The 26,702-nt window shown below is 35.8% G+C and overlaps 1 protein-coding gene across 3 annotated transcripts in view; it reads left to right on the top strand.

Moving 5' to 3' along the window:
* LOC115445951 overlaps nt 1–26,702 on the top strand; it is a 239,298-nt gene that overhangs the window by 177,571 nt on the left and 35,025 nt on the right. For 2 of the 3 annotated variants that reach the window (XM_037436408.1, XM_037436409.1), the window contains one exon: nt 21,094–21,263. In XM_037436408.1, the coding sequence (XP_037292305.1) occupies nt 21,228–21,263 (36 nt within the window). In that variant the 5' untranslated portion in view covers nt 21,094–21,227. Of the gene's footprint in view, nt 1–21,093; nt 21,264–24,308; nt 24,601–26,702 lie in introns of those variants that run through there. The other variant, XM_037436407.1, reaches the window with a different exon arrangement.

The raw sequence follows: 26,702 nt of genomic DNA, 5'->3' as shown, positions 1-26,702 counted from the left end.
TTAATCTCGATATAAATTTTTTACACCCCCTGAATATAATTCGACCTTTTTTAACCGCTACTGATTTTTTGTTTTTATTACGACCTATTTTATTCAGTACATTTATATTATCAAAAACACATCACACTTTTATTCCCGCAGGATTGTCAGAGATGCAAACAGGGCACCCACTTTTCTCGTATTTTCCGTCCCATGACGTGATAGGAGGTCAGCCTATTACCAAATCAAGAGCAAATCCAATATCATAATCAAATATTACTGCCCGAACCGAAATTTCATTTTAGTTATCAGATAAATAAAATTTGTCTCAAACGCCAAGATTAACCCATTACCCAAACATTTTGCGAAATTTCCATATACCTTAATAGAAAATCATGAACAAATTGTGCCATAAATTAAGTTTACGTTAATTACCCACGGTGTCTGGCGGATTGATTGTCCCTATTAATAACTAAACTGAACGTCATAAGAATATCAACTTAAACCAGTTGGGATAAAGTTCAAATATGATTAGTTGTGTGTAAGGGATTGAAGCAATTGCACAAACTAACACCCTTTTGAAAAGTGTGTGTACAATTCGTCAGAAAGTCATTTGATTTAATGGAACATGATTGTTTTTAATCGAACAGGAAAATAGAGTGGCAATTAAGTCACTGTAGAATAGGGAGATTAATATGCAGTCTATATTTTCTTATTTAGTTTCTATTCCACTTTTACTTTGTATATGTTAGCTTGCGCCTGAGCAGGTGTAAGCAAAGACGATGTTAGTGTTTAGTGCATCCGCGATAAGCCTTGTTTTTATTTTTATCCCATGAAAGCTAGGACCTACCTTTTAGAGGCTGCCTCGGTGGCGTAGTTGTACTGCAATCGCGGTACGGCAGCGCTCTGAGGTCCTGGGTTGGAATCACGGGTCGGGCAAAGTGATATTGGGATTTTTCTGCTCAGTATCAGCCTGGGATCTGAAATTTTTGCCCGATATGGCGATAGGCTCACCCCCTATCACATCATGGGACGGAACATACTTGGCGAAAAGTGGGTTCCCTAGTTGCGCCTCTCCAATCTCCATACCCCTCCGGAGATAAATGCATGATGTGTTGTGTGCATTTTTTAGGGATTCATGCGAAATTAACCTGTCTTTGATAAAGATAAACATTCCACTATAATATGACCAATAACATACCCACACCGCCCTAAGGTGGTAAATTATTTGATCAGAACTTCTTCAAAGAAATAGAAGGCCTCTATCTTGCAACGTTAATGGATAATATACACAAAAAATTACTAATCATGCTATCATTTCAAACGTCTAAATGTGCTTAGTTAACAAACTCTAATCTTACAGCCGCTTAAAAATACCGACATCTATCGGCACTTGCTCAAACTACCAAAAAATTAGGTCACCCAGAATTTTTAATTTTAATACGAAACACACCTTGATTATGGCAATACGTGTTAAATTTTATGTGCACGTGCGTGCGTGTTCATGTGTGTGTGTGTGAAGATTTATTTGATTTTCTCGTGACCCGATCCCGAGTGTTTACCACTTGCACAACAGGCCGCAAAATGGACTCTTCCGCATGCACAGGTACTCGCAGAACTATAAATGGATAGACATGAACTAGTTTTGAATTCTATTTGTATGGAGTTCATTTCTCACGTATGGTAATCAAGATGTATGGACTTGTGTGCGTTTACCAGAAGACGAAAATAAGCATTTAAGGACATTTTAATGTAGTGTGTATTATTTTATTTGGATACCTTAAACGTAGGTAGTTTTGTGACTAATCTAGAGGGACCGGTTCAGGATGGATGATCTCTCGAAAAACAGACGTGATTCTGAAGCCTTGCTGTTGAGTCTCCAAGTCAATTATGCATCAATATTGTCCAGATATATTCCCTTGAAGTTCTGCCACATAATATCCATAATGGATCTTCTTCGGGTAACACTTCGTCGAATGACCTAGATACTAAGGTAGCTTTTCCATGAAAAATAACAAAACATCAAAAGAAAAACTAAAGATACCAGAATCCGTATTCAACAATAACACTTGTAAGTGCGTAGCTAACTTTAATTTGGGGGTGGGCAAAGTCTCAAATTTGGGTTAAGTCAAAATTCCATATAAGTAATCCCAATAATGTAACACCAAAATACATACAAAAGTATGTACTCGTGTTGAGTCTAGGGGGACAGCGGCTGTAGCAAATAGTGTTTTGACAGTTTTTGGTAACGTTTCTTGCAAATGTAAGGTTGACGTGTTGACGTAAGCTGGCGTTTACAAAAAAGAGCTCCTCTTCTCCACTCTCCTGCTACCCCGATCTCTGGTGTGTGTTTTTTAATGTAACGTAAACATAAATAGAAATAAATTGAACACACAATAACCGTGTTATTAGAGCGACCACACTTCCTCCACTTGTATACGCCTTTCAAGTCCTATCTACTCATTCGTAATCCAGGATCTCACGGGCGGCTCGATCAGGCTGGATGCGTCCGGATCGATCAGGTTAACATGAGAACTCAATCGACAATGACCTTCCTGTGCCAGCTACTCGTCAAGTTCACAAGTAATGGCACTATTGATCTTGAACTTCAGGGAAATATGCGACAGATCAGAATATATGATAACTAACATAATTAATTTCATTCAATTTTTAATGCTTTGAATGACGAGACGAATTTCCAGTTCGCCTGATGATAAGCGATGCGACCGTCTCTAAACAGTAGAAACGACATGCAACACCTTGAATTAGAAAATATTGTTTGGTATTCGACTGCGCTCGCCATCCTGAGACATGAGATGTTAAGTCTTATTATGTCCAGTACTTAAACTGGCTACAATGTTCTTCAAATCGCAACACAACAATGACTACACACTGTTGCTTGGTGGCACAAATATACATCGCGGTGATACCTACCCAAGCGAGCTTTCACTTATGAAAGACCTACCAATAGCATACCATTTTTACTAACCTTATTAAATTATCAAGTTTTTTACCTTAGAATGACAATATCACCCTGGAACTTTTGATACATTCAGTATACTATTATATTGATACCTCCTGCGACGATGAACAATATTGTGTCAACTTATTTCACTAAATATACAATGACTGACAAAACGCGACTTGACATAATAAGCCTTTATGGGGCATTTTCCTCTGTCCAACAGCCATTACCCAAATACACAAATATCCACTACAAAATACCTTAGTACAATCCCACTAACACAAGCCAATAGTAAACCGACGAATAGTAACCAAAATATCCATTCAGTTATTAACCAAAGCATGTTCCTGACATAACCGCCTGTCAATTAAACTAACTGCCCCCTTTAATAACTCAAAGGTTACTTTATTCTGTTACACGAAACGTAACAAACATCGTTATTCAGCCTACGAAGGTCGGCTACAAATCACCCTATCTATTTACCGCCGATTCGATTAATACAAACAGGAATGCTAATATCGTATCGAAATAGTGGATTGTTTTAATTTGGCTAACATTTGGTGCTACCAGAACGCCTATGTGCAAACTTTATTTGACAAAGGAATCCATTATTGATTTTTTTAAACTTCCAAATGGGCTGATGAGTTAGTATGAAATCAAAGGTACTTTAAAAAGTTACCTATTCAAAGGTACTTTAGAAAGGCAGACAAATTTTCTTCATTACATTATGCTTCTAGATATTACTTCTCTTCGCTTCATGTACTTTCATTAATCTCTTCACATCTTCTTGTCAGTTTAACGTATTTGTTTATCCTATCATCGTCTTTAAATGGTTTAACCCTTTACACAATTCTCGTCACTTCAACCTCTTAACTAATACTAACAAACACTAATTCCAATACCTTTATCCAAAACATTCCAATTCTTAGATTCATTTGGACATTCCAATTAAATCCGCATTCGGACATTAGCGTTGTTAAATGTCAAAAGTAACAAAATAAGCGCAACGCAGTCGGGAATCCAGATATTCTAGTAGCCGGCGCAGTTATGGACACTATTACAAAATATAATAAATTATTTTAATCAATTAAGTCCTCGTTAAGAGATGGATTGATAGTGGTGATTTAGAATAGTCCAGTTAAACACTTTGTCCGATTAAAGACTTTAATGTGTTTGTAAGTAAGACCAATCGAGCGAGAATTTACAACTGTTGTGTTTCGAATGGAGGATTTGATTTCCAGAGATACGAACATCTGCCTTACCTTGTATTGCCTATTCCTTTAAGACCAGCAAATTCAGAAATCCATGATTTTTATGAAGAAAGATCTACCTTTACGGGCCCTTGATTACCTTCTGCAGGGGTAAACCATAAACCTTAAACAATCTATCCAAAATAATAATTAAACAAGCTAGAATAATATAAAATTCCCTAGGCGTCAAACTACGCCATAATGTGACTTCTTAGTCACTGTTCATTAACCACCCAGGTTCTTAAAGTCCAAGCAATACATATTACTTAAGGAGCATACGTTTCAACATAAAATTTAAGTAAATTCAAGTCACACAGCACACGCGCCCGAGGCATTCTGTACGGCGCGAAACGGCCAGTGGAAATGACCATAAAATGTACATATAATTATGTTCCGATTCATATTTATATAAGTGGATCAAGCGGTCACGTTCACAGGTCAACGTTATAATGAAGTATATATTTTGAAATTAATGCTTGTTCGAATCCTGTGTTAGTTTTTCTAACACTATTTGGTGAGGACTGTATCTAAATCGATTTACTGGTGGTAGGTTATATTTTATATCCGCTTGGATAGCAACCACCCTACACTAGGTGTTTCAACCCGCCATAGTGGTCCACGTCAGTGTGTCGCTTTCCGGGATCTTTCTGTGTATATCCGGTTCCAACAGGCCAGCATAATTGTATCGGCTATCGAGGGCTAATCATCTCTCGTAAGGCGACATTCTATTAAACCCCACTCCCCTGATCATCAGGTGCAGTGGGGTCACTTTGTCCTGCCCATATAAAAAAATTCGGAGTTAAGTTTAGCAAGATAATTTTCAATAGTTGAGTTCGGGAAGCGATTTTTTACCGTGAACTATCACAAGCTGATTTCAGAAAATGATAAGGCTAGTGTAGTAGTACTTGGGTCCAGTTGCGTGTATATAGAAATTTTGAAATATTGCCGCTAGTTTAAACGCATATTTAAATTGTTAGACAATATGTTGCTGTGAGAACTTGCTACTGTAAACTTAGCTTTACAGAAAGATTTGGGGTTAGTCGGACGGTTTTTAGTAAAAGGTTTCTGCAACATTAAAATAAATGGGTTGTGGCGACCCTATTTGAATTAACTAGATGATATTAATGATTATTATGTTATCTGTAATAGTTAATTGCGTCTAGAGTCATTTCATTGAAAAAAATACTGTAGTCAAAATAACAAAACGGCAGACTTTAATAAATGAAATTATTCGGACATTTTGCATTCAGCTTCAATGCAAGTCCTTTATTTTAAAAAGCAGAAGCCGTTATTATCTTTAACAAATGTAATGCAAATGTTCTGTAGGCGGGCGCTTAGCCCACCCACGCTAAAGATGGATTAGCGCTTACGGCCCGCTTATAATAAATACGTGGACAATACGTACAGAGAAGCTGTAAATCCTGGCGAAGGCTATTATTGTGGGCTAATACCTAAATCCATTTAGAGTTTAGTTTGATCTTGGTATTGCTGGCAGCTGTCTATTGTGTTGATATCTAGTATGAAGTTATCAAAATAAAATATCACTTAGAGATATTGTAGCGACTGTCAAGAATATTTAGGATTAGTTCTAGAGGTGGTCTTCTTAACTAAACTTACATAAACTTCTCTCTACCAGTGTAAATCAAACAGCTTGTAAAATGTATTAGAAGTCCTAGTTAGGGTTAGGTTGTTCAAGACGATTAATGTCACTAACCTTCTGAGACCTTTGACCTAGCCTTTTTAGAAGAAGCCATCGTTCATTCAATAAGAGTAAGAATAGATGATTAATTCCATGACCACCTATAAGATATAGAGTCAACTATTTTCGAAGGACATAAGTTAATATTACTTCTACTCCTAAATCATATTATGGGGCCAAACACATTAGTAAACTATCCTATGAGAGCTGCCATCATTCAATTAGTTGGTGGCAAATTAGAAACTTGGAGTCTATCACGAATGATGTTAACGCTTTTGTTTATAAACTAGAGATGGAGAAAGTAAGTAAAACATCTAAATTTATGCTTCTCAAGATTATGCATGAGCATTTGATAAGCAATGTGTCTAAGTTTACTTATATCAAGAGAATTGAAAGACAAAAACTAGCTCAGGTAAATCCTATATTTTCCGTCGATAAAGATCGGGTACACATACGTAAATGTCTAAAGTGAATCCAATTAAAATACCGCACACATCACGTCATGTGTCCGCACCGTGCCGGGCGCGCGTCTGAAGCGTGTGAACCGACCTTTAATCAGTATGCAGCAGGCGGATCGTCGGCGCCGCTGTCACAGCACACGACCCGGCGCCTGCGCCGCATTACTGCCTTCAATCGATTTAACACGACTGATCATTCGAATGCTCGATTAATCGATCTGATTAATCTATCGATTCTATTAATAATTTAATATGAAATCAGTTGGTTTTGCATTGATTGTTTGTTTGATTTATTATTGTATGAATAGGTATGGGTGTTGACTGGTAGATTGAGTTGGTAAAGATACGGATCTCCGGTTTGATGTATCATGTTTATGCGAAAAATGATGTTTACGGCTTATTCAATTACGTCTTAAAATGTTAGATAATTCATATTTACGATCGAATCTATTCTCTATTGACGTTTTATTCTCGGAAAGTGTGTATTGTTGAAAAGGCTTTGTTATGGCGCGAACAATTGATCGTGTCTGTTTGTTTCCATCAAAACCTGTACCGAGCTACGTTAACTACAAAAGTTTAACAGCCTGATTTTGATTGCAATAATCACGTTTTTTTTTTTAACTAAATACTGGAAAAGTTTAAGTTTTATTTTTCCCAATTTCTCTCCTCTATTTCTCCTTCTTGGGTAGTTTTAAACTCCTGTTAAGTATATTGTATTAATAATCAATATTTTCAAATATTATCGCATTATTTTAATTAAATAAACCATCATTGATTTACGAGGATATACATAACAACTCTCCATAATATTCCTTTTTAATTACGACCAGGCATAAATTAATTTATAATAACCCTGTAAGATAATCACATACCTTTTCTGTTGATTTGCAACGCAATTAATCTTCTTTACAATAAATATAATATTGCGTAGAATACTTAATATAAAAGAATCGAAATACAGTCGGAGGGTTTAGTTTTCTCTTTTTAATTTATAGGGACAATAAAAATTACATGTTATAGACTAATCTTAATCTAATTATATATTAAATCTCATAATCTACACTAGTATTCACATGTTGGCATAATATAGAATTGAGATAAGAATCACGAACACATTGAGAACTATAATAATGAACTTGAGAATTACTTTCTGTTTTATCTTTTGTGTTCATGTTTCAAAATAAGCCAAGGCTATATAATATATAATAACATGAGCCCTGCATTATATATTGTCCCACTACTGGGCACGGGCCTCTTCTACTACCGATAGGGATTAGGCCTTAAGTCCACCACGCTGGCCTAGTGCGGACTAATAGACTTCACACACCATCAAAATTCCTATAGAGATTTTTTTTAGGCATGCAGGTCTCCTTACGATGTTTTCTTACGCCGTTAAAGCAAGCGATAATTCACAAAGAATACACACATAAGTTTGGGAAAATCAGAGGTGTGTGTCCTTCGGATTTGAACCTGCGGACATTCGTCTCGGCAGTCCGTTCCACAACCAACTAGGCTATCGACGCCTGGCTTCAGCCAAGGCAATACTTTTTATTAATTCCTTAAATAAATAAATGAAGTTTATAAGTATAGATGTAAAAAGTAATCTACAAAAATACCTACAACGGACGCTATTCTGAAATTTCAGAATAACATCAGTGGGTTCTGAAAAAAATATCTCGAGAACTCGGCGTTTTATGTAAGCGCAACCGTAAGCGCGAAGTAGTTAATAAATAAAGCCAAACACAAGTAGTCTAATCAGTGTATAATTATGTTAAAATATACATTTCTGATTAAACAAACATATTTTCCTATTCATAAATCTAGTTATTGACGGAAGAACTATGTCATTAAACAACATAATTCAATAGTACATGTGTAATTGTAATACTGCATCGGATATCGTTCAATCATCGAGATCCTTTTGTGACATGGCTGCAGGCTGGCGCCATCAAATAGGGTTGACACTTAAAACAAAAAAAATATCAAATGTTTTTTTTCCTGAGTGGCACGTGATTTTGCTATTGGTATTGAGTTTTTCTACTCAGTATCACCTTGAGTCTGGAAACTGTGCCTGATATCGCGATGATCCCTCATCACGAGATGGAAGCACATGGTGAAAAGCGGGTGCATTAGTTGCACCTCTGCCTACCCCTCGGAGATAAAAGTGTGATGTTTATGTGGTAGGTGTGAGGTATCTTATAAGTAGCTATCTGTCTGGATAAACAAAACCGCTATGCTATATATACCGCGCAACAGCAGTGAGTATGTATTATAATATGAATAGTGCGATTAAAATAACTCTGATAATGTTGTGGTAAATTCGGGAGAAAAGTATAAAAAAACCGCGATTAAATCCGGAAAATATTTTTTTTTTCTATATCTAACATTCGCATAAACATAAGAAATCATTACACAAAATATTGTATAAAACCTTAAAAGTTGCAACTGAATCTGCCAACCCTAGTGACACACATGGTTCCTGCTGGCTTACCATTAAAATTTTCATTTGCATATATAATTAAATCATTTATGCGTCTCATTACGTACAGTTTACAAATATTGTAACACTGTACCGCACCTTATTTCCATAAACGGACGGCTTGTTTATTATATTATTATTGTTAATTAATAATAAAATTTACATCAAAATAGAGCTTTAAATTACGAACGTCTAGTTAATCAATGTCGCAATTATCACAAATGTATCGAGAATGACTGGCTAGGGGCTTGACCGGTGAGAAACGATGGGTTAAATAGAGACAATATAACTAGGTGTGTTTATTTTGGTAATGGGAATTTAGTAGTACTTGCGTCACTAAAGCCTTCGTTATTACGTAACTAATCCTTTGTGAATCATGCCTGTTGGCGAAGCAAATACTTTTTAGTAAATATAGTTTTGGTTTTAATTTTTTGAATTCCGTTCCTTCGATGTAATGTTTTTATACTTACTTGTCACTTGAGAGTTTTTCGTCGTATGTGAATAAATATTTTTCCTATAACGCCTATTTTAATTTTACGTGGTTGAGTACTGGCTTATCGTCAACAGTGCCCGAAATTTAATAAGCGATCCCATATTGGAGTAGAGTAAAGGTAGATGTAGGAAGAAGCTGCTTGTCTACTTCATTAATAATGCATATATAGGTGGTGCCAGGGATGTAGCTACCACCGTATTACTGATACAGGGCCCCCAAGCTTTGGAGCCTCTCTTGGCCCGTCGCTAAAGTAAACTAAGCAGGCGCCCAAAATTTCCCATTGTCCTGAAGAGCCCCCAACAAATATAAATATAAGTCCTCTCTCTGACAAGCTACGCTACTGAGTCGTGCTTAAACACAGAAGTCCTCCTGAGTAGATTTGATACTCATTGTTTATTGCAATAACATTTTTCTTAAGGTAGAAGCCAAACGGAATCCGAATGAAACATTCATCACATCCTACACAATAAAAACCACAATTATGAGCAATATTCTTCACAAATTAAACGCCATCTATTTATAAACCGACTCTTCAAACCACTCGAATAAAACATCTATGCGACACCTATTTAAATTCTTATAATAAAAACTCAATTACAGCATATTCCGTATTAAGTATAACTCTTTATCAAAGTAACGTTTAAATAAATGACAGTCCCTTGAATAATTCGCTCGTAAAATGTACAAATTAAAGAGTTTACGCAACGTTTTATAATTGAATAGAGTCATTAACCAGTACTGGATCAGTGTTAATTAAACCAATTTAGTGACGTTACACTCTCAGTTTTTATTGAAGCTTGACGTCTGGCTTGACCAGTTATGTTTGTTGTAATCATATAAACGAGGGATGAACTCGTCTAGATTTAAAAAGTATAATTGCAAGACATTGTAAGAACCTAGTGCGCGATAACCCAGTGGGGAATGGTTTACCCAGACAGATATCCGCATGTTCAAAACCCAATGCACCTGACTAACTTTTCAATGTTTCGTGTTTATTTATTAAGTATTGTTTACTTTAACGATGAAGGAAAAAAATAGTTAGAAAACCTATATACTTCAAAATTCTCCTAAAATAATTTTGGAGTGTATGCGAAGTCTGCAAACCTGCACTGCACGTCAAGCTTATAAGGTTAATACAAATCATAGATCAATCTGTCACTTGGTGCACTAACTAAATACTATTATATGGTTACAATAAATTTAATGACACCGTGTTACATGAAATACTTGTATTTCTATAGTTATGATCCTGTTTGACTCTATAACCAAACTCAATACAGAGGCGCAAGCCGCTCTCATATTTTGAAGCTTATATCAAAAGCCGTCATAAAACTGTTGCCTTGTTATATCCTAAAAATGTGTTATCAACAATATTTTCAATAGACAAAACCCAGCTACCAGTTTATCGTACACAAAAGATACCCTAATGACGCATCAAAGTAAATGTAAAGAAATTCCTTCAGTCAATCAATATTGCCTGACGCTATAACCAAGCCCGGTACAGTGGCGCGAACCGATCCCGTATCGAAGTCGTTTGTATCGGTAGCAGTCGCGAAACAGTTTCTGTCTATTGTATCTCCGGAATGTGTCATGAAGATTGTTCTGATAGTGGAACCAAGCCAAGTGAATAATTTGTTTGATAAATAAGCTTTACTTATTGCCGTTTGAATGGCCGGGTTCGGCATTTACAGGTGCTGATAGAAAATATTTGGCGTTGCTTTGAATTATGTACCTTAGTAATTTCTACGTTATGTTTTTTATTTTGTAAATAACTTACAGGATAATAAAAAATAATTACTGATCCCAATTAGCAAAGTACTTACTGCGAAATTATTAATTGGCGTTCATGAATCATTCGAATTTCGATTATGAAATCAAATGTTATTCGATTGCTAGATGTCAATAATCTTTTCGTAAAGGCAAATAGTAACAAGGCTTAGCAGTTTCTTTAATATCCAAAATTGATAGATAAACCAAACCTTCCCAGTTTGGAGCGTTCACCAATTACAGCACAATCAGGTTTCGCTCATGTTTAACTGGACGTGACAGAATGACAATAACGAATATGGCATTTAAATATGTATTTGCCAACTGCCCAATTTGTCCTGATTTGCAAGGCGACCAAGTTAGTTCTCTCATCTGTCATTTAAATGTCAGCTCAAAACTGATACAATTCAATGAAGAACAAATCGTTTTATGGTAACACCAGAAAATAAACAGTCCCACAAAAAACTCATATCGTGTGTTTTTAAAAATGACATGAATGCAAAAGCTAGTGGAAATATTTAGTAATTATAATCAGATGTAAACATGGAAGCTACTGAAAGGATTTGGATGAATGTTCTCAAACAGACCAGCAGGTCAGGGCAGGAGCGTTCTAAACACGAGATTCAAAAGTCGACGTCGTTTAATTTTGATGTTTATGATTGATGAAGAGACCAATGCGTCAGTCAAGTATGAATCTCTCAACAAATGCCTACAAAACAACTCGGAGAATATTTTTGCAACATTAAAACTTACCGGAAAATGTATATACGTAGCTAAGTTGCGAGCATTCCTTATTCTTTTAAAGGGCGTATCATGTGCCGTAGGGTAGTTGAGATTTAGTGCGGCAGGGGTGATCCGCCTCGTGTGGTAAATTTAGAGGAGCGGCAAAATGTTAAATATAAAGCTTTAAAAATTTTCAACTTTGTTTATGTTATCGCATTTTGTCGCTTATTTATTTTAGTAATAGTATTTTTGCCTTCGGCGCTTAAGAATTGGAAATTTTGAATGAGCCAGACGGCCAAATCCATACTATGCTAGATGTGTCAGAAAAACCTAGAAAACAAAACAAGAACAATAAATATAACAATTGCAAAATAGGTATTTATCATCAATACCTCACGAAGCTTAAAACGTGTCGAACAGAAATTCTCAACTATGTAAAGGCTCTAGAACATTAATACAAAATTAGTCACAGTGGCAACAGATCCACGGCTGTATAATGAGTTGCAGGCAGTTGCGCAACACACTGGCTCGCACTTTGTCGATACTGGGCAAATTTGCAATATTAGTTATAATTTTTAGAATTAACTCAGGTATTTATTATGGTTTCATATGATGTAGATGAGTGAGTTGCGTTCTACTAAAATCATCATCAGCCGCAGGAGGTTCACTGCGTTACCCGACTGCACTTGATGGTAAGTGTAGCGGTGTCCAATAGAATGTCGACCGACGAGAGATGATTACTCCTCGGCAGTCGACACAATTATGCCGGCATATTGAATCTGGATATACACAGGCTGACCCGGGAACGCGACGCAATTACATGAGCCATTATGGCGGGTTTTAACACCTGGTGTATGTTGGTCGCTATCCAGGCGTACATAAAATATATCCTACTACCAATAAATTAAGCACCAGAAATTATTCAATAATTATCAATTTAAAAAAAAACTTAAGTTCTAGTAATAACAGTCAGTTACTCACTCCAGTCATCGTTTGAAGTTTTTGACGTATTGTTATAACCATTGTGGAATGACTAACAGCTACTGTACATTTGAAAAGGCAAGATACCAATCAGTTATCAAGCACCGGCAATCTTCAAAGCGAGAACTAAGTCAAACTTAACAAACCAATAGTAAGGCGGTGTGTCACGCGTTTCAATCCAACTAACAATATTTGCAGCTCCTTATTACTGATATTTATTATAAGTATTGAAAATATAATATTAAAGAATTTGTGCGTTTACCAGTTTTGTGAACGTGACTTTACATTGTTAAGTCTGTATTCGGTTTTAACTAGTTTTAGTTTAATCTATGGTTGCACGTCTCTAGTTGTCTTTGGACATAATAAACTCTGCTCTGTAATGCTGTTGTATAATTAATGTAATTAAGTGATCAATCCGATTAAACCAAAATACAAAACATGATAAAAAACTCGTTTTATTACAACAGTTAGGAACTAAAGCGATATTGATTGAAATAAAAATAATTAACACTGACTACATTTACTTACACAAATAATACACAAACTAACTGACCGATATGACTATCAATGACCAACTGCCTCGTTCAGTAGCGTGCCATAGAGGGGTCCTATATCTATATTTGTTGGGGGCTCTGCAGGGCAGTGCGAACTTTTGGGCGCCCGCTTAGTTTAATGTATGTATGGGGCAAGAGGGACCCCAAAGTTCGGGGGCCCCGTACCACTGATACAGCGGTAGCTACGCCCCTAGTCTCGATCTAATGGACGCTCAGTGTTTTTATAGCAAACAGTGTCACAAATACCTTCAAAAATATTTTTATCCTGACGCTATAATATCCTTACATTCATGGTTATTTACATTTCATTTACAGCCGCAAAATAACAAATTCAAAATTTTAAATCTTCTAAATAATTTTGTTTCCTTGGCAAAAAGTTTATGCCTTCAATAAGCTAAACTACAAAATGTAACTTTATTATAGAAAAAGAAAAAAATGCTTGTTTTACACTTAACGTGTGTAGATGATTAAAGTTATGATTTTTTGTGTTACTTTTGTGGCTGCCTGTACATCTTACTGTTGAGTTGGTATTTCCTCGTGCCTAAAATAACAGCATTCTTTTGAGTTTTATGATGCTGTCATATTGAATTGAAACCGCAACCTATTAATATAAAAAAATATGTCTCAACTTGATAATAAGATATCGCAACCATTCCGCATTTTACAACTTATAAATCTCAATTAATTCCCTCAAAAAGAGTCGGTAAACCCAAGACCATTCCACATTATAAATTTTGAAGTACTTAATTAACCGCAAAACATAATTAGGCGCGGTGGTTAAGGCAAAACAGAAATAAACTAACATAACTACTTAAATAATTAAGATCTCATACTAATCAACTGACAGTCCAAAACATTCAACTCTATCAACATTTCAATCAATCAAACGCCACAGATTTCAATTTCACGTTCATATTAATGTTATAATTTTAATAAAACACCGCTCAAATCTGTTCGGACATACTATTATACGGTCATAGTTACCTCATGCCATTTATCACGTCACAAATTGTTAATTTCGCATACAATTTATCAATATCATAATAATCTATCTAAGTTTTTGACGCTCGTGTTTGGTATGGAGTTTGAAATCCGTTATCAGTTTTGGAGCGAAATAATCTTCTTGCGTTAAGATCGATTGGTAAGTTCGTGTTTGCACTTTATTTAGGCCAATGTAATTTGATCAAAATTGGTTAAGCAATGTAGTAATAATTCTGATGTTTTAACGGCTGACGTCCATCGTGCTCAAAATGATTTAAAGGTACTACGTTGAACCAAAATGATCCAAATTGGTTAACTGATTACAATTTTACATGTTTTACATTCTAGATGTAGTGAAGACTTGGTTAAGTCTATCAGTCAACGCTAGTAAGTAAAATTAAGTAACAGTTGAAACTTCCCAAACCAGTGAATGAAATTTGGTAAGGAAATAGTTCGAGACCCTGAGGACACAGTTTTATTCCCAGGAAAAATATGCAGGAAGATTTTTATGCCTTAAAAACTCATTTATACGGGCGCAGCCGTGACCACAAGCTAGGAGAAAATACATTATACTCATAAAATAATTCCAAGAACCTTCCAGATCGTCATAACATTTCTAAAGCACATGAATAGTGTAATAACTGACCTACTTTGATCAAAAGTCGCAACACTAAATATGATTATTGATTAAGTCTACCCTAATAATTACAAAATCGTCCATCATACCAACGCACCTGTGGACAACACTGCTCCAATTACAGACTGGTCTGCCTCCACAGGTGCAAAACAACATTATGTTTACACAATTTCTATAGGCTATACCGGCTAGGGATAATAGCGAGTGGCAAAAAAAAAAAGAAATACCGTTGTTTAAAAATTTAGTAAAGAATCTGGAGGAATGAAAGTCTATATAAAACGAAAAATATTGAACATGGAATCTCATGAAACTGATTCCAAACAATATTATTTTATTGATGATCAATTTATAATGTTACAAAATATTACTGTCATTTCAGGGCGACACGGTATAACACCCTCAATAATTAACTCCCTTACAGGCAGTTGGGTAAATACTAATGAACTATCAACAATATTTACCAGTAAGGCTATTTACAAAAATGTTAATACCAAGGAAACAGAACCTGTTCAGAACTTCCCGTTTTCTGTCGCAAACAATATTGATAAAGCTTGATTAATGAACAACAAACAGAAGTTGTCGGTCATTCAGCCCATTTGTGACATAACGCTGACAGTGGCTGCAGTTTACGAAATATATCCTACAAATGATAATACTAATTATTGTGATTTATCAACTTTGATCTTTATAACAAATTGAACTGAAACGGGAAAACACTTGTCTGAATGTGTAAGTTTCTTTATGGTTTTAATAGAGTATGTGGTTTCTTTGGATATATGTTTGTAAGAATTCCTGTAAATTGCTTTTTATAATACCAGCCTTGTATTATACACTGCCCACTGCTGAGCACGAGTCTTGTTTACTACTGAGGGAAATTGACCCTTATGTCTAAAAAATAATGGAATGCAGAAGTCTCGCAATCCTATAATCTAACATAGCGTTACTAGATGAAACCATATACATAAAAATGCTTGTAAATTTCGGAGATAATAAACATCAATAAAAAGTCATTTAATTTTACTCGCCCTAATACCACTTAAACCACTGTAATACAAATCATCTCAGCGTCAACATCAAACTACACCATACATTCACGCACACGCCATATTCGCACCAAACTACAAAATGATAAAGAAATCTGAAAAGGTAAGCCGGGACTTTTAGAGCATTAAAATAAAATATACATCGTTTTTCACAAGTTCCATGCAGTCCCTATAATTGGATAGTAATGGATTGGCCACACATGCCACAGCGAGCTTGTACAAATTACTTGCTTTGGGTATTTTTGCTGGTGGTAGCATATATTGTATGTCCGCCCGGATAGCAACCACCGCTCACAAGGTGTTATAATCCACTATAGTGACCAACATACGTATTTCGCGTTCCGAGATCTTTCCCAGAGTCTTAAACTATCTCCATATCAAATTTCATAAAAATCCGTTTAGTAGATTTTGAGAAAATCGATAACATATAGACATATAGAAAATGGGACGTTGTTTTATAATATGTATAGATATGAGATGTAACATAAAAGAGAAACACTTCTCTACTATTAATTTACACTCTGAGTCTCCAAAACCTTCGCTCAAGTTATTTCTTTGATCCGTTTTCACTTCCAATCAATACAAGTAATTGCATAACGCCAATTAACAGAAGGATTAGCATAAAGTCGACAAGTTTATCATCGCACGCACCTTGGACCAGGAGAGCGGTATCATCAGACGTCACGATGTCGGCCGACGCTTGTGGTAATGGATTTCACCACCCTTTTCATTTAACGTTGCTTTCTTTTAAGGATTATCGAATAAATATTTCATTTAGGGCAAATATATTGCACTAAAATGGCAATCTACCGCACATAGAGCTATAATTTAAAAAACGTTCCTATTTCAGGAAAACCAAGAAAAAAATGTTTTTTTATTGAAATGAGACGAGTTTGCCGTTCGCCTGATGGTAAGCGATAAGACCGCCCATAAACAGAAGAAACACCATCCAAAATCTGGAATTACAAAGTATTGTTTGATATTTCATTGCACTCGCCATCCTGAGACATGTTAAGTCTTATTATGTCCAGTAGTTACACTGACTACAACGTCTTTTAAACCGGAACATAATAATGAGTATACACTGCTGCTTGCCGGCTAAAATAAACTTTGCAGTGGTACCTACCGGGACGGAGTCCCACATATGAGAGACGTACTATCAACAAAATTAGTAACAAAAAAAAGGTAATACATTCATTCAACAAATGTCTTCCCGTTGTGACTTGTGGTATAAAAGTTCAACAAATGTCTTCCCGTTGTAAATTGTGATATGAAACTAGTACCATTCAAAGTTACAATCTAATACAATCTCGGAACAACGAAACAGTACTATGTTCCAACCAGGAATAGCCGGACTATCCCAACTGACATAATATGCTATACCCGTTAACAGTTACGATATAATATTTGTCTGTAATAACAGCGTTTACACGTCCTAATATCGTTCTAAAACATGCATTGTAAATAACTTACTAAGAATAAACCAGATCGTTGCTCGAACAATGTCCAAGTTTAGTCAACCACGCTGCAACGGGCTAGCTGTACGCACTGGTTCGGAATTAAGCCGCGTTTTATGATTTAGATTCGCAAATTTAATATTCTTTAGTAATATAATTATAATATTAGTCCGGTATTGTATACTGTCCCATTGCAGGGCACGGGGCTATACTACTGAGAGGGATTAGGCCTTATTCCACCACCCTGGTCCGAGTTAGTACAAGATATAAATTAATAGCATCATTATCTTCGCCATATCTTTTAATAGGATATGGGTTTAAAGCTTTTTTATAGAATTAAAGAATATATTATTTAATACGTAGTCAAATTGTAGTACAAGTATTTTTATATTTAAAAATTCTTCTCAAAATCTTTATTTTAAAAACTTCACTAGGTAAATACAAATGTAGTGCAGGGTTATTAACAAAATACCTAGCTAATGAACACTAATTTTAGTCTCTAGTTGTATTCCCACTGAACGAACTCGCTTACGTAAAAGTTCGTGCATCAAACGCTCAGAATTTATGGTGGTCAGGGCCAAACGGGAGTATTGCCTTGAAGTGCATACTCTTTCAAGGCACTGGGCAGCACAAATAGAGACAGAAATTACTGCCATGGCTGTCACACGAGCCGCCCTTGTGGTTGTTCAGAGTAACAAATAGAAGAAACAACCGCTTGAGTGACCAATAACGAAAACCTATTGATCAAGCCCTTATGGTTGTTCGGGTAACAAATAGAAGAATCAACCGCTTGTGTGACCTTTAACAAAAAACCTTCGCTAATACAGACGGGTCTTTAACAGAGACTTAAATAAGTGATGAAAAATCAATATTAAGCCCGTACTCACAAACGTCATTTAGCCGTAGTCACAGCACAATGCTATGATAATACATCTTCTTCTCAGTGCATTCAGCATGACTGTTTTCGCAGTACGTATTCATAGATGCGCTGTGATTGCCTAAATTTAAAATACAACTTTGCTTCAGTTGACTGTCAGATAAACAAACTTGAAAAAGGCCAAATAATCTCTGAAATTGCCGTAAAGCGTACTGTCCGTTCTCATTGGATTGTTTTTAAATACAGGATTTAATATACAAGGGAATATAAAACAGTTTTAAGACTTTAATTTCAAAATGAATAGTCGCAGCGTGTTTAAATTAAGTGCGAAAGGTTATCACACAACGACATAGACACACCTTTACCTTGTTGCCGCTAGTTCCGCCCTCATATATCTGTCCACGTTTGAGAAACGCTCGCTACATTCAGGAATTTTGTAACCATCGTTTCGCCGGCTTACATAGATACCCACCTATCTGTTATTTGGAATGTTACCAAACCTTTGTAAGGACTTAGCGCACGTTAATAAGTCAATTTGATAGTTAGCCATCACAAGCATTATAGCTAGTATAATTACTGGATATTTTGAGACTAAACGTCTTACATTATTAGTTAAGGAACGCAGTTCAATGGTTTGCAGATTACAACTGCTAATTCTCAACTATTGATGTTTCTGTTTCGAACCTGAACCTTATTACTGGTGGTAAGTCTCTCATATATGACAGTCTGCCTAGGTAGGCACCGCATTGTCTACTTCTACCGCCAAGCAGCAGTGTGTAATTTACTGTTATGTTCCGGTTTGAAGGACATAGTGACCAGTGTAACTACTGGAGATAATGAGACTTAACATCTCATGTCTCAGATTTGCGAGCGCAGTGGAATATCAAACATAACTTTGTAATTCAAGGAGTTGGATGGTGTTTCCACTGGTTATGGGCGGTCGTATCGCTTACCATCAGGCAGACGGCAAGCTCGTCTCGTCATTCAATGCAATATAAAAAAAGTTAGATCTCATACTGTGTAATTATTGTATGGTATATACTATAGAGCGTCCTTCATTTATACTACACACGTCAAAATGTTCTTATTGTTTCTGCATGTTGGATATGGAATCTAAATATATAATAACTCAAAGGTGAGTGACTGACATAGTGATCTAGCAACGCACAGACCAAACCACTGGACGGATCGGGCTAAAATTTGGCATGCAGGTAGATGTTATTACGTAGGCATCCCCTAAGAAAGGATTTTGATAAATTCCACCCCTAAGGGTACAAAATAGGCGATGAAAGTTTGTATAAATCTTCTTAGATTTTCGACTGATTGAACTGAAATTAAAGATTGGAGCTATTATGATGAAGACGTTCGCTTAAATAGGATTTTGATAAATTCAACCCCCATGGGGATAAAATTAGTTTGAACCTATCAGTACCGGGAAAATATGTAGCAAGACTTTTATCATACAGTGGACTTTTATCCCGGAAAATTCCTTCACACGGGCAAAGCCACGAGCAAAAGCTAGTTAGCTATAAAACTATCCAAAAACACTCGTATTGGGGAGACCGATACCAATTGGAAAATGTAGTCACGTACTATACAGGTAAGTTCCAAAGGTCTTAGACACGCAATAAGTTATTTTAAGCCGATTTATTTATCTTAACATGAAACGGATTCATAATTTGACTGATTACATCATTCTATTTAATTTTCCCTATCACACATCCTGAGAAATCGCACATTATGCCTACTTTATATCATCAAATTCCTTAGATTTGTTGATAAAAAAATATGACTAACTTATGTTAATGTGTACGCCTGCATTTGATTTTTTATTACAATTGATTATATTATATGTATTTTTTATAACTGTCTGTCTAAGTTCATTTTATTTTCCCCCTTAATTTGAACTTAACTGATTTAATTAGTCTTTAACAATTACTACAACACAAAATTGAATGGAAAGCAGGTGCAAATCTTAAATTACCATAATTTTTGAACGACGCAATACCGCAAGACCCAGGTGATAGTAACAATGCCCCATTAAATTCAAGATCTAGACTTGACACACATACGCAAACCCATTAATATGTTCAGCGGTATCAGAATGACATCATAGGCGCCGAACCAACCGCGCCTCCAATTATTTTGACATCATGTTTGATACAATTTGTTCATTACGATAGCTGATAGTGTCGGCGCCCGCTTATCACAAATATTTGTGAAGTGATTCGTTCTAGAGATATTTTTTGTCTTTGGAATTTTCTTTGTTTCCTGTTAGATTTTCTAATTAATAATGGAATGGAAGTTAGGGAAGGGAGATACAGCAGAGCAGGAAGTTAGTCATTGTTCAGGATGAGTACGTGCTTCGGGTAACGTCTAATGAAATAGTGTTAGAATCCCTGAATCACTTCATACCAGCAAACTTTCATATTGTTACAACGGTGCGGCGTTAGAAAAAGAACTAGACTGAAAAAGTTCTAAATTCAAATAACCTTTCGTTATAATGTAGTCATTTACTACGCACATCTAGAATACTACAAAATCAGACCTCGTTACCCTTAACAGTAATCTTTTATATACTAGTCTACAAAAACTATCTTCAACTAAGAATTCCAGTGGTGCAATGGTAGTCATCATAAAGACACTTCAACCATGTTTTAGCCGTCTATTGGATTTCAAAATACATACAATACTTTCAACAGTGTTCGAAGTATTTAAGTATACACAATTCATCATCACCTTGTCCACAGCGTCGCGATGTGGCCGCGAAGGTGGTAGAGGTCCGGAGGGCGGCCGGATGCGGCGCGCGCGTACCGGCCCGCCCGCCGCCTCGGTCACTTAGCGCCGCCCGCGCACCCCCCGCGCACCCCGCCGCGCTGCTACTATGCGCATGGCAAGCGTGCTCTCCACTCTGCTCGCGGTAAGTATCTTCTGTTCTTTTTGTAAAGTCTAGAACGGCAAATTACTTCACCTAATATAAAGTGAAGTAAAACCCGAGTAAAGATATCGACCGGCGAGGGATGATTTTCTTCTTTGTAAGTGATTTTGAAACGGATGAGTAGATTGCCTGATGATTAACGATTATGATTATAAAATCCCGGAATCGTGTGTGCGTTGCTATTCGAGGAAAGAGTAGTAGGAAGGGAGTAGATTTGACGAATATATTAAGGAAAATCAAAGGAAGGTTTAAATGAGAAGTAACTATGTAACGAAAAGTGATTAATACCACAACATAGAGAGTGCGTTGTCAACAATTGGGCGAAGAAAGAGAGATCTGCAAAAGAGAGTACTATATAATGTCCGGAAATCTCACTAAATAAAAAGCATTAAGGTGTTACTGTATAGTATGATCAAGTGGTACCTAATAAGAAATACAATTCCAACATAATTTTCTAGAACAAACACGACAGACGGACATAAGAAGAACATGACTTCTCAATACAAGCAAAAGGACCAAAACAGATCAAACAAAATATGTCTTGGTATGTCAAAATGTTGGCGCCGCTCGTGGGCGATCCATTGAATAATTAACTTAATAAGTACCGACTCAGGCTCGTTTGTACCGCCAATTACGGATTCAGTGTGCAAATTACATTGTAATTATAACTCAAATGGTTAAATACTAATTGTAACCGACCGCTAAGTAATCGTTTTAAGTCGTTTTATTGGTACAAATGGTGCAATTCCGATTTTAGGTTAACGCTGTTAAGTTTTTATGATTAAATCGAATGCATTTTTGGTGTGAAGTAATTTGTGTTGGGTGTGGTCGTGTTTACTATGGTTGGGTTTTAGAAAGGAACAAATTTCTCCTGAATTCCCTTCGATGATTTTGTTATCATTTACTCCATTGAGGTTAGGATGTTCAAGTAATGTGTGGCAATTTTGCAACGCGTGTCTAATTCGCCCACGGCTGGAGCTTTGCGTACCTTATGATCGATTGTGAGTACATCGATATGTTGAACACAAATTCCAATCCAATGATACTGAAATGTATATGAATAGGAAACGAATTCCAAACTCCGGCAATATCTATCGTCGGAAATAATAAAACTTAGATAGGTACTTACATAGTTTTAAGATTTTATAGGAAAAGAGCATTTGCTCGATTATATAGCAATTTGTATAAATACAAATTGCTCATATACTGCATAAAAGTACCTAAATAAGCTTAAAACTGACAAACTTAACTTTGCCGTCCGATCTCTTAACACGATTTTTACACCCACCGTAAATAATCATTTTATATTAGTAAATTCGCTTTTTTTACTGGTATCAAAGTATATATAGACGATTATCAGATTTTTCTTTTACTAGTGGTGTAAAACATTGTTTCTAACCAAATTTTATTATTCTAAGTCTACTGGAAGTGCCCTGTACATTTTGATTCCCTAGTGCAATTGTAAATTATGCGACATAAGCAGTCGTACCTTTTGACCTCTTTGAGTTATAAGAATTTTGAATCACAGCTGGGGCCTTATTCTGTATGTCACTGTAAACGCGTAACGCGACCATGTCGCGTTATCTTCGTGAAATTTGCGTGAAATGGTATTCTGTATGCCAATTTCTATTGTCTTTAACATGACGCAGTGCGTTACGTGCTTGTTACGCTCTGTCAAAATAACGTGTGGCATAGAGAATAAGGCCCCTGAAAGAGACCGTAGGTCCGGATATGTTATAAATTTTAATTTGATACCACTACGTATTCCTAAGAAAAAAAGTCTTGATACAGACGAAACGTCAGAAACAGTGATGATATAGGGGTACTTTTTAAGGTTACCCTAAAAATGAATAATCCTACGTTGCATTAGTCTACCAAAACATAGTATTAAAGCAGACATACTAATAACTTTATACTCACAGTTTAATGATAAACATTGACACGCAACTTATAAACTTAACAATTGACTCGTAAAGTCGCTAGTGCCCGTGAAAAGTAGTAGCGGTGTGAGAACCTTGAAGATCAGATGGAAGGGATCTTATGACCCGACTCCTACCGGCTTCTCTTTATGTAGAATCTATATATAATAATAATAATAATAATAATAATAATAATAGCCTTTATTCAGACACATAATTTACAAAGTATGTAAATTATGTGTCTGAATGTAATGTATTTGTAAGTCTAGTGCTTAGTTACTAGACATCGACCTGTCGGTCTGTTTGCCCCACTTTGGCAAAGGCCTCCTCCAATTCTTGCCATTTTATCCTGTCGAGCGCGGTTCTGGTCGATGTTTTCCCCGCTGTTGTCTTAACATCGTCTTCCCATCTTCGTAACTGTCTGCCCGGTTTACGTTTTGCATTTTTGAGATACCAAAATAGAATGCTTTTGTTCCATTTTTCTATTCCTCTTACAATGTGTCCTGTCCATAGTAGAATCATATGTAGAATCTAATTATCATTAAAACTATTTGCAGACTGCATTCATGCACATTAGTACCTGTATGCTGTCGATCTTTTGGATAATTTTACCTTTCTCCACTGTTACAGATTGTTGTAAGGGAATTATCTCGGCAATTCGTGCAGTAGCGTCGATACACTACGAAGTTGCGGGAATAAGCTTGGAGTTGTAATTTTTGTCTTGAAATATCTGTTGACGCCGACTCTAGCCCTGTTTCTGTCCACTTTAGCCAGTTTCTTCCGCTAATATTGTGGATGGACTTATATATTGCTTATGATGTCCATCGTCAATATATTCAGCATTCCTTATTTTATTGCAAAATGAAAAAGAATAATTATGCAATATATATTATTTTGGAATTTGACCAATAAAAATTAAACAAATATGTAATGTAGATTAGAAATCGTATTTTTCCGTACATTCGCACCTACTACCGATAAAATTTCTTGATATTTTAAATAAAAAATATCTACACGAGACAGCATAAAATTTTCATAGTAATAATTTTATCGTCGCATCGAGGTGACGAGCGAAAACTCGATGACATTCCAATGAGTCGGATAGTTGTAATAGTGGGCAATACGAAGCCAGCTTTTAGCGGCGGGCAGTCAGTTTACCACCGGCGGCGCGCCACACTAGTCCACTGACAAAAAAAATAACGCGCGCGCAACGAAACGGTATTCCATTTTCAAAAAAATAGCAACTTAAATAACGGTTATTGAGTGCAATAAAATGTGCATATATTTAAAAGTGACACGAATGTGATTGTTTCAAATGAACGCAGTGTCGATGTTAAATTTTATGTATGATTTATCAAATTGCTTGGAAAAATATATTTTTGCTCATGGCAATTAAAATGGTGAGTTCTATAATTTTTATATTTTAATAAATTTTTATTTCATATTTACGTGTCAACAAATCGATGGCCTAATTTATAAATTAACCACTTAATGGTTTTTATAATTAAACAATCACCAGACTGCTCAATATTATAACAAAAATATCGACATTAATAATTTTGTGGCGTAATATTTATCATCTCTTAATATGTGAGGAGATAATTAAAATATTTCTGAATAATTATATTGTCAATAACTATCTCATAATGAAATGAAAAATTTACCATCTTTCTAATAATTATAATGTGTCATAAAGTATTTCTATCATAAAAATTAAGTACATAATATTACGATAGTAAGTTACCAAAAACTATTTTAAGATTACACAACCCCTTAAATGTAATTTTATATTATGACGTAAGATTCATTTTACACTGGAATTGTACACAACTTTCCAGCTAATTTCCATAACACTAAGTTCCAAAATAAAACAAATATACTATCAAAACCTTGTCGCGTAATGATGACTAAAAATATAAGTCATTTTTAAAGCATAATAACTGTTCGATAAAAATATAATTGTAATTTTATAACTGTATTTTCCATAAACGTTAACACAATATAAAAGAGCGATAAGATTTTGAATAGACACCGTAATATTTAAATACGCTATCCTGTATCGGTTTTAATATTTCAACAAATCAATAATGTCATTTCTACTCAAAGAAATAAATGAATTAAATAATAAAATTAACGCAAACTATTATTTTTATGTAAAATAAGTGATAGAAAGAGCAAAAAAATATAGAGAATAACCTGAAATATCTGTAATATATTGCTTACATATTTTTACTAACAACGGAAAGCGTTTATCTAATACGTATAGATTATTGATACAGTTCATAATCTTCGCTCTACCTCTATCCCACTGACCAATGTGGGTGACGGTGCAACCCTCTTCGTAAAGCGTGTTGTAGAAAACATCTAACTTTGTTTTTACGCCAACTACTACTTAATTTCAGTGTCGAGCAAATCGTGTTACACTTAAAATGACACTCGACGGGAATTGTATCCAGGACATCCGGATCAACAGCACTTGATATTATCTCCCATTGGATCAAGGCGGTTAATAGCATAAAGCAATTTCTCAACAAAATATATACAAAATAATAATACAATATTATCAGCCCTGTCTTATATACCGTCCCATTGCTGAGCACGGGCCTCCTCTACTACTGAGAAGGATTAGGCTTTAGTCTACCACGCTGGCCAAGTGCTGATTGGTGGAACTCACACACCCTGAAAATTCCTATAGAGAACTTCTCAGGTACGCAGGTTTCCTCAAGATATTTTCCTTCACCGTTAAAGCAAGCGATAATTCACAAAGGATACACACATAATTTTAGAAAAGTCAGAGAGTTGACTCCTCAGATTTTGAACCTGCGGACATTCATTTCGGCAGTCCGTTCCACAGCCAACTAGGCTATCGCTATATACTATGTCCAGGCAATAGATATTTCAGCCTCAAAGCAGGAGCGGTCGATACCTCAAAATGCAAAATGCACTCTGTAGGTACAGGCGTCTTCTATTATAGCCAATCCGTAACTAATACGTATAAACAATGTTGTCCAGATGCAAATTAGTTTGCGCGAACTTTATGTTATTGCCTCTAAAACTTAATACGTAATGCCTTAAATGTTAACATTGCGTGAATAAATTAATAAATATGTCCAACGGATACATAAACAGTCTTACAAGGACCCCTACGTCTTTACTAATTTCGACCTTATAAACCTAATAATTTTAGGCAAATAAACACAATAATATAATATCAGCCTTGTATTATATACTGTCTTACTTTTGGGCACGGACGTCCTCTACTACTGAGGGATTAGGCCTTAGTCCATCACGCTGGCCTTTTGCAGATCGGTACACTTCATGCACCCTCAAAATTCCTATAGAGGATTTCTCAGGTATGAGACTTTCCCGCCCTCACACCCACCACTACAACTCCTGTAAGCCAGGATCAGCAGTGGCACGCATTTTATGACACCGAGCAGTGAAGCTCGGCGAGTCTCAGAGAAAACTTATATGTCATTATCCCGCAACGAAATTAATCAAA

This window comes from Manduca sexta, chromosome 8 (assembly GCF_014839805.1).
Source record: "Manduca sexta isolate Smith_Timp_Sample1 chromosome 8, JHU_Msex_v1.0, whole genome shotgun sequence".
NCBI classification, from domain to species: domain Eukaryota; kingdom Metazoa; phylum Arthropoda; class Insecta; order Lepidoptera; family Sphingidae; genus Manduca; species Manduca sexta.
This window is presented reverse-complemented; position numbering and strand designations above follow the sequence as displayed.